Genomic DNA, 12,277 nt, shown 5'->3' on the forward strand with positions numbered 1-12,277 from the left:
TTTTCGTGTCATCTGCGAACTTACTGATCATACCTTTTACATTCTCATCCAAATCATTTATGTAGATCACAAACAACAAGGGACCCAGCACCGATCCCTGAGGTACCCCACTGGACACAGGCTTCCAGTCACAAAAGCAACCTTCGACCATCACCCTCTGCCTCCTGCCACTCAGCCAGTTTAGGATCCAACGCGCCAAGGCACCCTGGATCCCATGGGCTCTTACCTTCTTGACCAGTCTCCTATGCGGGACTTTGTCAAAAGCTTTACTGAAGTCCATGTAAACCACATCCACAGCATTTCCCTCATCCACCCCCCTAGTCACCCCCTCGAAAAATTCAATCAGATTTGGCCATTTCGAATGGGCGTCCACAGCGATTAGGAACATTGGCCTAGAAATTCAGCCGCTAGCGCCTTAGGAGGAGGAGATGTTGGGCGCTAGGCGGCTAGCGCGATCTGCGCCTCTCCCCAACCTCAGTAAAGATTTAGCGGCGGCGCAAAGCCTTTGCGCGCGCTCAGCTGCACGCGCAGATCCTGACGTCATTTCATCGTGCAACGCCCTTTGTTCGCCCCAAACCGGAAATTCAGTGGCGCCGGCCTATTGTGCGCCTGGCGCCCCTAGCGACTGGTAGAGGGGAATGGTTCTCAGTCGCTGCGGGGCGCGGGGGGCGCAAATTAAAGGGCACTCCTCCTGCAGTAGAAAAGGCAGCCATTTTGCAACACTCCTTCTTTGTGAGAGACGGATCTTTGCAGAGAGACAAAGGTAGAGAGCTTTCTGGTTTGGCTCAACACTCGCACAGGTACTTGTGGCTTCAGGCCACAGCTTTGCACTTGTCTTTAACTTCAGAGCCATATCATTGATTGGAAACATATAATGGGGGCTGCAATGGGTGCAAACGTTGGCCTTCTCCATTGCATTCAAAGGGCTCAGAGACACCGTGAGAGAGTGGCAGTCAAACAAATCCACCCTCCCCCTTTAAGAGCTCGCCGGCGCCAGAGTGTCTGCCGTCAATCAGCAACTCGCCGCACCTGCGCTGCGCCCGCCCTCGGGGGTATCGCCCCGGGCCGCCGGCTTAGCGCCTAATGATAGTCGTGCATCGCCTGTTTTAGCGCAGCAGCAACCTCTTGGGGCGATGCCACTGAATATCGGCGAAGGTGGCGCGAAGTTGCGCCGGGCGCAAACTTTAGCGGCCGCCCGGCTGTAGCGCCCCAAACGTGGCTATACTGAATTTCTAGGCCATTGAGTCCATAAATGGACCAGCAAAATCAATGTGTACCCGTTGCCATGGAGATGAGGGCCACTCCCATGGATGTAGCAGGGCCTGTGGTGGAGCGTTTTGGACCTTCTGGCATCCTGTGCATCTCTTGGTCATATCCTCGATTTCTTTATCGATTCCCGGCCACCACACAAACGCCCTGGCTAGGCTCTTCATTTTTACCCCTCCCAGATGACCCTCATGAAGCTCATTGAGCACTCTATCTCTCAACTTGGGTGGAGTTACCACTCGGGATCCACACATCAAGGTCCCCCGGCACACTGACAGCTGTTCTCTCCTTGGCGAGAATGCTGGCAACAGTGAGTCGCCATGTGCTGGCCATCCCTTCACTGTCAAATCATAGACCCGAGAGAGTGTCGGGTCATTTCGGGTTTCCTTCTCTATACTTGAGTTTGTAACAGGTAGACATTCGACTATGGTCGCATGGAATATCACAACAGGGTCCACTGCAGGTGCTTCCTCTACCGTAGGCAACGGTAGGCGCGACAGCCCATCAGCGTTTCCATGCTGTTTCATACCCTTGTACTCTATGTCGTACTGATGTGCCCCTAGAAAAAGTGACCATCTTTGCAGCCGTTGCGCCGTCATCACCGGAACGCCCTTCTTTGAGTTAAAAATGGAGACCAGGGGCTGATGATCAGTCAGTAGGGTGAATTTCTGCCCGTGCAGATAGTGATTGAACTTCTTCACCCCCCACACCAGGCTGAGGGCCTTCCTGTCAATCTGGGCGTAGTTACGCTCGGCTGAGGTTAACGAGCGCGACGCAAAGGCTATTGGCCTCTCTGAACCGTCAAGGAATTTGCTAACCGAATCGGTAGTGTTGGATTGTAGTGGGCCAATACTTCTTTTGAAGTGATTAGGCATTTACATTTCTGAAAGGCACGCTTACACTCATCACTCCATTTCCATGTTACTCCAGTTTGCAGCAGGGCGTTCAGTGGGTGCAGAATTGTAGATAAATTCGGCAAGAACTTATGGTAGTAGTTCACCAACCCGAGGAACGACCTCAGTTGCGACACATTTTCCGGTGCTGGAGCCTTGACTACAGCCTCAATCTTGTCCGGCGACTTATGCAACCCTTCCTCATCAATCATATGGCCACAATACGAGATTTGTCTCCTGAAGAACTCGCATTTGGGGCGGTTGGCTCGTAGCCCATATTCCTGTAATCTCGTGAGCACCTGCTCCAGGTTGGCAAGGTGTTCACTGTCATTTTCGCCCGTAACCAGGATGTCGTCCAAATAACACTGGGTCCCCGGGATCCCTTGCAGGACTTGTTCCATCGCCCTCTGCCAAATAGCTGGGGCTGATGCTACCCCGAATACCAGTCGATTGTACTGGTAAAGGCCTTTGTGAGTGTTTATCGTGAGGTATTTCCTAGATGCTTCTTCCACCTCCATTTGTAGATACGCTTGGGCCAGATCAATCTTTGTAAAACGTTTCCCTCCAGATAGTGAGGCGAAAATATCTTCTATCCGTGGAAGTGGATATTGTACTGTGTGCAGGACTGGGTTCATAGTTACCTTGAAGTCCCCACAGATGTGAACCTTCTTCGGTTCCCCAGACATGCTGCTCAATGATTTCTTCATTACAGGAATGATGGGTGTGGCCCACTCGCTCCAGTCCACCTTGGACAGCACACCCGAACGCTCCAGACTCTCCAGCTCTGCTTCAACAGCTGGGAGGATCGCGTAAGGTACCGGTCTGGCCTTAAAAAATTTTGGGTTGGCGTTATCTTCGATTTTTATCGTTGACGTTACTCCATTTAGAGTCCCAAGTCCTTGTTGGAACACCTCTTTCGCGTCAGTTAGAATCTTTGACAGTCGTCCAGGTGTGGCGTCATCATCCTTTTTATCAGTCACAGTTAGCCCCTGAATGGAATGCCAATCCAATTGTATTTTTCGGATCCATTCACGTCCCAATAATGGTGGTCCTCCATCTGGTAGTATATATAGATACAGTTTCTGTGTTTCCTTGCCGTTGTATTCAACTGGCACCCTTATTTTTCCTCTGGGGTAGACTTTTTGCCCCGTGTATGTCTTCAATACAATGGACGTGTCCTTCAAGGGTATGTGTGGGAATAGCCGCTCATAGTCTCATCGATTCATGACAGTTAGGGCTGATCCTGTGTCCAATTCCATCTTTACTGGGGACCCTGCTATCATGAGGGTGACCCAAATGGTTCGGTGATCCTCCTTTGCGATCACGTTGTGTAACTTTAGACAACTTAGTCTCCTGCTCCTGGAGTCCTTATCACTCTCCTGACCTTCCGAACTACTGTCTGTCAATTTCTTTACTTTCTTGTACTTTTCCTTAGTAGTTCTTGCAGTGTTGGTTTTCTTTCCCGACCTGCAGACTCTTGCTATGTGTCCCATTTTCCCACATTGCCTGCATACTTTGTCCTTAAACCAGCAGTCCTTCTGATCATGGGTTGTTCTGCTGCAGCGGTAGCACTTTTCTGCTCCATACGCCATTTTGTTAGCACTGTATTCTTGTGGTTTCTGTTGTATTTCCGCAGCTCCCCGTGCTGCTGCTTCGTAGGATACTGCCACGCTGAAAGCCTGTTCTAGCGTCAGGTCCTTTTCCGAAAGTAGTCGTTTCTGGGTTCCTTCACTCTGGAGCCCGCAGACAAACTTATCCCGTAAGGTGTCTGCCAGTCCTGCTCCGAACTGGCAGTGCTTCGATAACTTGCATAGTTCCGTAAGATAGTCAGCATTGCTCTCATCTTTGTGCTGGTTTCTTTTATGGAACTTGAATCTTTCTGCTATCAGCAGCGGTGTAGGGTTTAGGTGTTCCTGTAAGGTATTAACAATCTCTTCAAAACTTTTCTCCATTGGTTTAGCTGGGGTAATTAAATTCCGCAATAGGCTGTACGTTCTCGCGCCCATCAAATTTAATAATACCGACAACTTCTTTCCATCGGCCACCACATTTGCCTCGCAGTACACTTCAATTCTTTCCACATACGTGGTCCAGTCTTCTACCTCGTTGTCGAAAGCAGTGATACTGCCACTCTTCGGCATCTTGAGTGATTTAAAATGGCACCTCCCGCGCTTTTTCTTCCCCAATGGAATAAAATGGCGCCTCCCGCGCTTTTCCTTCTTCCCCAATGGAATAAAATGGCGCCTCCCGCGCTTTTCCTTCTTCCCCTTACTGCCACGCTGCTCCTAGCGTTCTACAGGGTAATGGCGGCGACCCGCGGCTTTGGCGCGTATCACTTTTCCTTCCCCTCGTTCTATCCTCTCCACGCTGCCCGGTTCTTGAGCACCGACCGCGCCCTGTGCACTCCACCCTCTCTCTCTTCCTCCCGACGACGCTGCACGGCCCCTTTGCAGAGCCGCTCGATCGAGCCCGAGCCCGCCACAGTCCGGAAGGGTCAGCGCACTACCTGCTACCAGCACGACTTGCTGGAACACCTCGACTGGGGAGCCAGGCCCAGCTCTCCACAGCCTCCCCTGCAACTCTCCGATGGATCCCTGGGCGGTTGCCCGCGGTCGACGCCCGCTGTTCTGACTTCGACCTCCAAGAAGCTTCTCTTCAGGGAAAAGATCCCCGTGAGGTGATGCAGTACTGCAGGTGAGTTCAAACCTGCCCGTCGCCAGTGTAGTGTCCGAGGATCAATAATACTCGGACTGCAGGAGAACAATAAAACAGGTATTTACTGAACAGAGGGGAACTCAAGACTGAAATACAGAAGCCTGCTATGGCGTTATATACAGGGGTGGTCACTGCCGGTACTGCAGTATAGAATCAGTTCTTCTCTTGAAGGTACATACACAACATCTCCCTCTCCCTCCCTCTCTCTCTCTCTCTCCCTCCCTCTCTCCCCCTCTCCCTCTCTCCCCCTCTCCCTCTCTCCCCCTCTCTCCCTCTCACCCTCTCTCTCTCTCTCTCTCTCTCTCCCTCTTTCTCTCTCTCTCTCTCCCTCTCCCTGTCTCTCTCTCCCTCTCTCCCTCCCCCCCTCTTTCTCTCTCTCCCTCTCTCTCTCTCCCTCTCTCCCTCTCTCTCTCTCTCTCTCCCTCTCTCCCTCTCCCGGGTTTAACACAAACAGCTGCTGTAATCTGCCATGTGGCTGTGGTGACTGGCAGCGACCTGGGGCTTTGTTCAATTGGCCTCTTTTCACTGGGTTGAGGTCCCCAGGGGCCCGGCCTCCTCCCACTCTTTGATGTCTGCCAGACACTCCAGTCCCAAAATAAAACACAGCGTTGAGGGAGAAAAAGAAACGTCTCTGGGCCTAGCGGCATTTTTCTCCACTTCTCCTGTATCGTTTCTGACAGGTTGTCGACTGTTCGAAATTCAAACATTTTATTATTTTATTTTATCCTCAAACAAACCAGCCACAGAACACAAACCTCCTGACAGATCAGCGGCCATTCTTCCCGCTCAGAAATACCAGTCCATTCAAACAGCCCAGGCTAAATAAGGCAAGGGAAAATATCAACTTTCATTGACCCTCCGAGCCATTGACTCTTACAGCACAGAGGGAGGCCATTCGGCCCATCCTGCCTGTGCCGGCTCTTTGAAAGAGCTCTCCAATTAGTCCCACTCCCCGCCTGCTCTTTCCCCAGAGCCCCTTCAGGTATATATCCGATTCCCTTGTGGCAGCTTGGCTCAGTAGGTAGCACTCTTGCCTGTAAATCGGAAGGCACACAGTGCCACCCGGCACCCAGTAAAAAGGGAAGGAGTGTGGTGCTGTTGGAAATGGCCCCTTCGGATGAGATGCCGGGGGTGATATCAGTTTATGTCAGTAGCGCGAACTGAAATTGTGGAGCTGAAATAGTCCCGCCACTTTATAAAACACTGGTGTGACCACACTCGGAATACTGGGTACAGTTCTGGTCACCGCAGTACAGAACCTAATTGAGGTCTTTCAGATTATGAAAGGTCTGATAGAGTAGACACAGGGAGACTGTTTCCACTGTGTGGTGTGGGGAAGAGCAAAACTAGAGGCCATCAATATAAGATAGTCACCAATCCTTGAGGAAGAGTTCATAGAGTGTATTCGGGATGGTTTCTTAGAACAATGCATTGTGGAACCAACCAGGGAGCAAGCTATTTTAGATCTGGTAATGTGTAATGAGACAGGATTAATTAATGAGCTCATAGTAAAGGATCCTCTAGGGAAGAGTGATCATAGCACGTTAGAATTTCATATTCAGTTTGAGGGTGAGAAACTTGGGTCTCAAACTAGTGTCCTGAGCTTAAATAAAGGCAATTACAAAAGTATGAAGACCGAGTTGGCTAAAGTGGACTGAGAAAATAGATTAAAGGGTAAGACGGTAGATCAGCAGTGGCAGACATTTAAGGAGATATTTCATAACTCTCAACAAAGATATATTCCAGTGAGAAAGAAAGACTCTATGAGAAGGATGAACCATCCGTGGTTAACTAAGGAAGTAAAGGACGGAATCAAATTGAAGGAAAAGGCATACAATGTTGCGAAGATTAGCGGTAGGCCAGACGATTGGGGAATTTTTAGAAACCAGCAAAGGACGACTAAAAATTAATAAAGAGAGAGAAGATAGATTATGAGAGAAAACTAGCAAGAAATATAAAAACAGACAGTAAGAGCTTCTACAGGTATATAAAAAGGAAGAGAGTAACTAAAGTAAACGTTGGTCCCTTAGAGGATGAGACTGGGGAATTAATCATGAGAAACAGGGACATGGCAGAGACTTTGGAAAAATATTTTGTATCGGCCTTCATGGTAGAAGACACTAAAAGCATCCCAATAATTGATAATCAAGAGGCTATTGGGAGGGGGGAACTTAAAACAATCACCATCACTAGAGAAAAAGTACTAGCCAAACTAATGGGACTAAAGATGGACAAGTCCCCTGGACCTGATGGCCTGCATCCTAGGGTCTTAAAAGAAGTGACTGCAGAGATAGTGGATGCATTGGTTGTAATCTACCAAAATTCCCCGGAATCTGAAGAGGCCCCAGTGGATTGAAAAACCGCAAATGTAACTCCTCTATTCAAGAAAGGAGGGAAACAGAAAGCAGGCAACTATAGGCCAGTTAGCCTAACATATGTCATTGGGAAAATGCTGGAATCCATCATTAAGGAAGTGGTAGCAGGACATTTAGAAAATCCTAATATAGTCAAGCAGAGTCAACATGGTTTTATGAAAGGGAAATCATGTTTGACAAATTTACTAGAGTTCTTTGAGGATGTAATGAGCAGGGTGGATAAAGGGGAACCAGTGGATGTGGTGTATTTGGATTTCCAGCAGGCATTTGATAAGGTGCCACATAAAAGGTTACTACACAAGATAAGAGCTCACGGGTTTGGGGGTAATATATTAGATTGGATAGAGGATTGGCTAACTAACAGAAAGCAGAGAGTTGGGATAAATGGGTTATTTTCAGGTTGGCAATCAGTAACTAGTGGGGTGCCACAGGGATCAGTGTTGGGGCCTCAACTATTTACAATCTATATTAATGACTTGGATGAAGGGACCGAGTGTAATGTAGCCAAATTTGCTGATGATACAAAGATAGGTGGGAAAGCAAGCTGTGAGGAGGACACAAAGAATCTCCAAAGGGATATAGACAGGCTAAGTGAGTGGGCAAAAATCTGGCAGATGGAGTTTAATGTGGGAAAATGCAAGGTTATCCACTTTGGTAGGAAAAATAATAAAGCAAATTATTATTTAAATGGAGAGAGATTACAAAATGCTGCGGTACAGAGGGATCTGGGGGTCCTTGTACATGAAACAAAAAGTTAGCATGCAGGTACAGCAAGTAATTAGAAAGGGAAATGGAGTGTTGGCCTTTATTTCAAGGGGGTTGGAGTATAAAAGTAGGGAAGTCCTGCTACAACTGTACAGGGTGTTGGTGAGACCACACCTGGAGTACTGCGTACAGTTTTGGTCTCCTTATTTAAGGAGGGATATACTTGCATTGGAGGCAGTTCAGAGAAGGTTCACGAGGTTGATTCCGGAGATGAAGGGGTTGTCTTATGAGGAAAGGTTGAGCAGGCTGGGCCTATACTCATTGGAGTTTAGAAGAATGAGAGGCGATCTTATTGAAACATATAAGATTCTGAGGGGGATCGACAAGGTAGATGCAGAGAGGATGTTTCCCCTCGTGGGGGAATCTAGAACTCGGGGGCACAGTTTCAGGATGAATCTGTGGAATTCTCTGCCCCAGAGAGCTGTGGAGGCTGGGTCAGTGAATATATTTATGGTGGAGAGAGACAGATTTTTGAACGATAAGGGAGTCGAGGGTTATGGGGAGCGGGCAGGGAAGTGGAGTTGAGGCCAAGATCTGATCAGCCATGATCTTATTGAATGGCGGAGCAGGCTCGAGGGGCCGAATGGCTGACTCCTGCTCCTACATCTTATGTTCTTATAAGGAATTCAGGGAATTCAGGAGAAACTTCTTTGCCCAGAGAGTGGTGAGAATGTGGAACTCGCTACCACAGGGAGTGGTTGAGGCGAATAGCAGAGATACATTTAAGGGAAAGCTGGATAAACACACGAGGGAGAAAGGAAGTCTTGCTGTAATTATATAGGGCCTTGGTGAGACCACACCTGGGGCACTGGGCACAGTTTTGGTCTCCGTATCTAAGGAAGGATATACTTGCCTTGGAGGCGGCACAACGAAGGGTCACGAGATTGATTCCTGGGATGAGAGGGCTGTCCTATGAGGAGAGATTGTGTAGAATGGGCCGATACTCTCTGGAGTTTAGAAGAATGAGAGGTGATCTCATTGAAATGTATAAAATTTTTGGAGGGCATGACAGGGTAGATGCTGAGAGGCTGTTCCCCCTGGCTGGAGAGTCTAGAACCAGGGGCATAGTCTCAGGTTAAGGGGTCGGCCATGTACAAGCTACCTGGTACGAGGTAATGAGGTGCAGCTCACGTGTAAAACCAGCCACACACTTTTCAACTCTCCTGATCTCTAATCTGTGTGAAAGCTGTGGAAGAAAGTGGTCTCAGATCTGTGCAACCTACAAATCTACGACTGAAAGAATGACTCACCGTTCTATCTGTTCCTTATGTCTTCACAGGAGTCTTCCTTATCCCTTATTTGCTGATTGTACTGGTGGGAGGAATTCCTGTTTTTTTCTTAGAGATTGCACTGGGGCAGTTCATGAAACAGGGAGGTATCGGTGCTTGGAACATCGTGCCGCTCTTCAAAGGTGAGAAACAAATTGGATAAAAATGTGTTTTATTTCATTCAAGTTTTCATTTGTGTGCGTGAGAGAGGAGAGACACAGAGAAAGGGAGAGGCAGAGAAAGAGGGACAGAGAGACGGGGAAAAAAGGAGGGGAAGAGAGAGGGGGGGGAGATAGAGACAGAGAAAAAGAAAGAGAGAGGGAGATAAAAATGGAGAGACACAGAGATATAAAGAGAGAGAGAGTTGTTTCAACCCCAGCGTTAAATTCATCTACCTGCACTTCCTCGTCAGTTGGTGTCAGTTATTTCTTCTCTACCCTGTTGAGCGTTCTGAGATATCTTTCTGATGTGAGGAATACCGAATAAATGCAACTTGTGATGGTTTGTATGTCGTGTGTTAAGACGATGGGGTCAGAGTGGGGGATTTCTTGCAATGGGACATCCTTACTTTTTGTACTCAACCCATTAGCCTCATCCAATTGAAATTATAAACCCATTTTGGCCCCCGTGGTTTTGTGTCTGGACCATGCATGTGTCCACGCTGGGAGATTGTGGATCCACACTGAGGATGGGCAAACTAACCCAGAATCTCAGCAGCCTCTTCCCGTGTTGCCTTTCCATGGTTGGCCAAGTAGAGGTCAGGCCCAGCACTGCACATTTTTGCATTGAAATGCCTCCTGGATCTTTGGTTGTCCTGGCGATGGTGTGTTTGTGGTTGGATGAAGGCTCCCACACAATGAAGCCCTGACACAACAGCCAGGCTCCTGGGGTGAGATGCCAAGTGGGACGGAGTCATTTACTAATAGGACAATGTGTCCACCTGGGTCCTCAGCAGGAACCCAACATGGAAGGGATTAAAACAAAGACAGATGGGATGAGAACACAATCAAACCTATTTTCAAAGCGTTTTGGAGCATCGTGTTATCTTACTTTTAAAAACAGAAAAGTTTAACCTAATTCAAACGTCTGTTTAATCAACTGCAGACCTACAGCAGAGAAGGAGGCCATTTGGCCCATCGTGCCTGAGCTACAGTAAAGAATGACTCTGCCCCTCGCACCCTTTCCCAATCCCCCGTCGTAACAACTCTTCCCCCTTCCCGCACCCTCTCCGCATGGAATCCAGACTCATTCTCACTGTCTCCTACTCTTAACTCATTCTTTCCCGCAGCCTCACGGCTGTGGAACTCCTCACCTCCCTTTGTCTCCCCATCATTCTACAACCTACAGGCTTTGAGAAGCTTGCAGCCATGTAATAATTAAGTCTTGGTGCGTACCATCTTTACCCCTACTTATTCCACGTGTGGTGTGGTCCTGCACTCTGGGCACCTGGGCTCTCTCAATCAAAACACAGAATTAGCTGCATCGATCAATCCTCACCTCTGATGGGCTTTTGAAGAATCTCTTCACCTGTCTTTTTACCTTTTGCAGGTTTGGGTTTTGCCTCAATGGTGATAGTGTTTTTCTGTAACACGTATTATATCATGGTGCTTGCCTGGGGCCTATATTATCTCATCCATTCCTTCACCAATAACCTTCCTTGGGCAACGTGTGGAAACTCATGGAACACTCCAGAATGCACTGAAGTCTTCCGGCGTGATCAGTGCCACAACGGGACCATCGTTAACTCCACCACCTTCAACATTAGCTGCAATGATTTGGTGGACAAGCGCTCCCCCATCATTGAATTCTGGGAGTAAGTTTGAGATCTCCATATTAGACTTAACCTTTGTTTATATTTTGTATTACTTTGGCGGGGGTGAAATTTGTACACATTAAGGCGGAGAAAGTCATAACTAATCAATACAATATCCAGTGTCACATCAAACACTCCCAGGGCAGGTACAGCATGGGTTAGATACAGAGTAAAGCTCCCTCTACACCGTCCCATCAAACACTCCCAGGGCAGGTACAGCACGGGTTAGATACAGAGTAAAGCTCCCTCTACACTGTCCCATCAAACACTCCCAGGGCAGGTACAGCATGGGTTAGATACAGAGTAAAGCTCCTTCTACACCGTCCCATCAAACACTCCCAGGGCAGGTACAGCATGGGTTAGATACAGAGTAAAGCTCCCTCTACACTGTCCCATCAAAACTCCCAGGGCAGGTACAGCACGGGTTAGATACAGAGTAAAGCTCCCTCTACACTGTCCCATCAAACACTCCCAGGGCAGGTACAGCATGGGTTAGATACAGAGTAAAGCTCCCTCTACACCGTCCCATCAAACACTCCCAGGGCAGGTACAGCAAGGGTTAGATACAGAGTAAAGCTCACCCTACACTGTCCCATCAAACACTCCCAGGGCAGGTACAGCACGGGTTAGATACAGAGTAAAGCTCACCCTACACTGTCCCATCAAACATTCCCAGGGCAGGTACAGCATGGATTAGATTCAGTGTAATATCCCACCCAGTCTAATCCCACTCTCCCCCTCACTCCCCGTACCCTTTAATATCCCACCCAGTCTAATCCCACTCACCCGCTCACTCCCCACACCCTTTAATATCCCACCCAGTCTAATCCCACTCTCCCGCTCACTCCCCGTACCCTTTAATATCCCACCCAGTCTAATCCCACTCTCCCCTTCACTCCCCGTACCCTTTAATATCCCACCCAGTCTAATCCCACTCTCCCCCTCACTCCCCGTACCCTTTAATATCCCACCCAGTCTAATCCCACTATCCCCCTCACTCCCCGTACCCTTTAATATCCCACCCAGTCTAATCCCACTCACCCCCTCACTCCCCACACCCTTTAATATCCCACCCAGTCTAATCCCACTCTCCCCTTCACTCCCCGTACCCTTTAATACCCCACCCAGTCAAATCCCACTCTCCCCCTCACTCCCCGTACCCTTTAATATCCCACCCAGTCT

At 48.6% G+C, this 12,277-nt stretch overlaps 1 protein-coding gene across 2 annotated transcripts in view; it reads left to right on the forward strand.

Annotated features, from left to right (window-relative positions):
* Nucleotides 1-12,277, forward strand: part of LOC147111360 (sodium- and chloride-dependent creatine transporter 1-like) — a 314,028-nt gene that overhangs the window by 180,553 nt on the left and 121,198 nt on the right. For both annotated transcript variants that reach the window (XM_086002176.1, XM_086002177.1), the window contains exons 3-4: nt 9,294-9,425; nt 10,831-11,095. In XM_086002176.1, coding sequence (XP_085858302.1) covers nt 9,294-9,425; nt 10,831-11,095 — 397 coding nt within the window. The remainder of the gene's footprint in view (nt 1-9,293; nt 9,426-10,830; nt 11,096-12,277) is intronic.

The sequence above is a fragment of the Somniosus microcephalus genome, chromosome 11 (genome assembly GCF_052327205.1).
Source record: "Somniosus microcephalus isolate GS21.2 chromosome 11, FLI_Smic_1.0, whole genome shotgun sequence".
In the NCBI taxonomy this organism is placed as follows: Eukaryota; Metazoa; Chordata; class Chondrichthyes; order Squaliformes; family Somniosidae; genus Somniosus; species Somniosus microcephalus.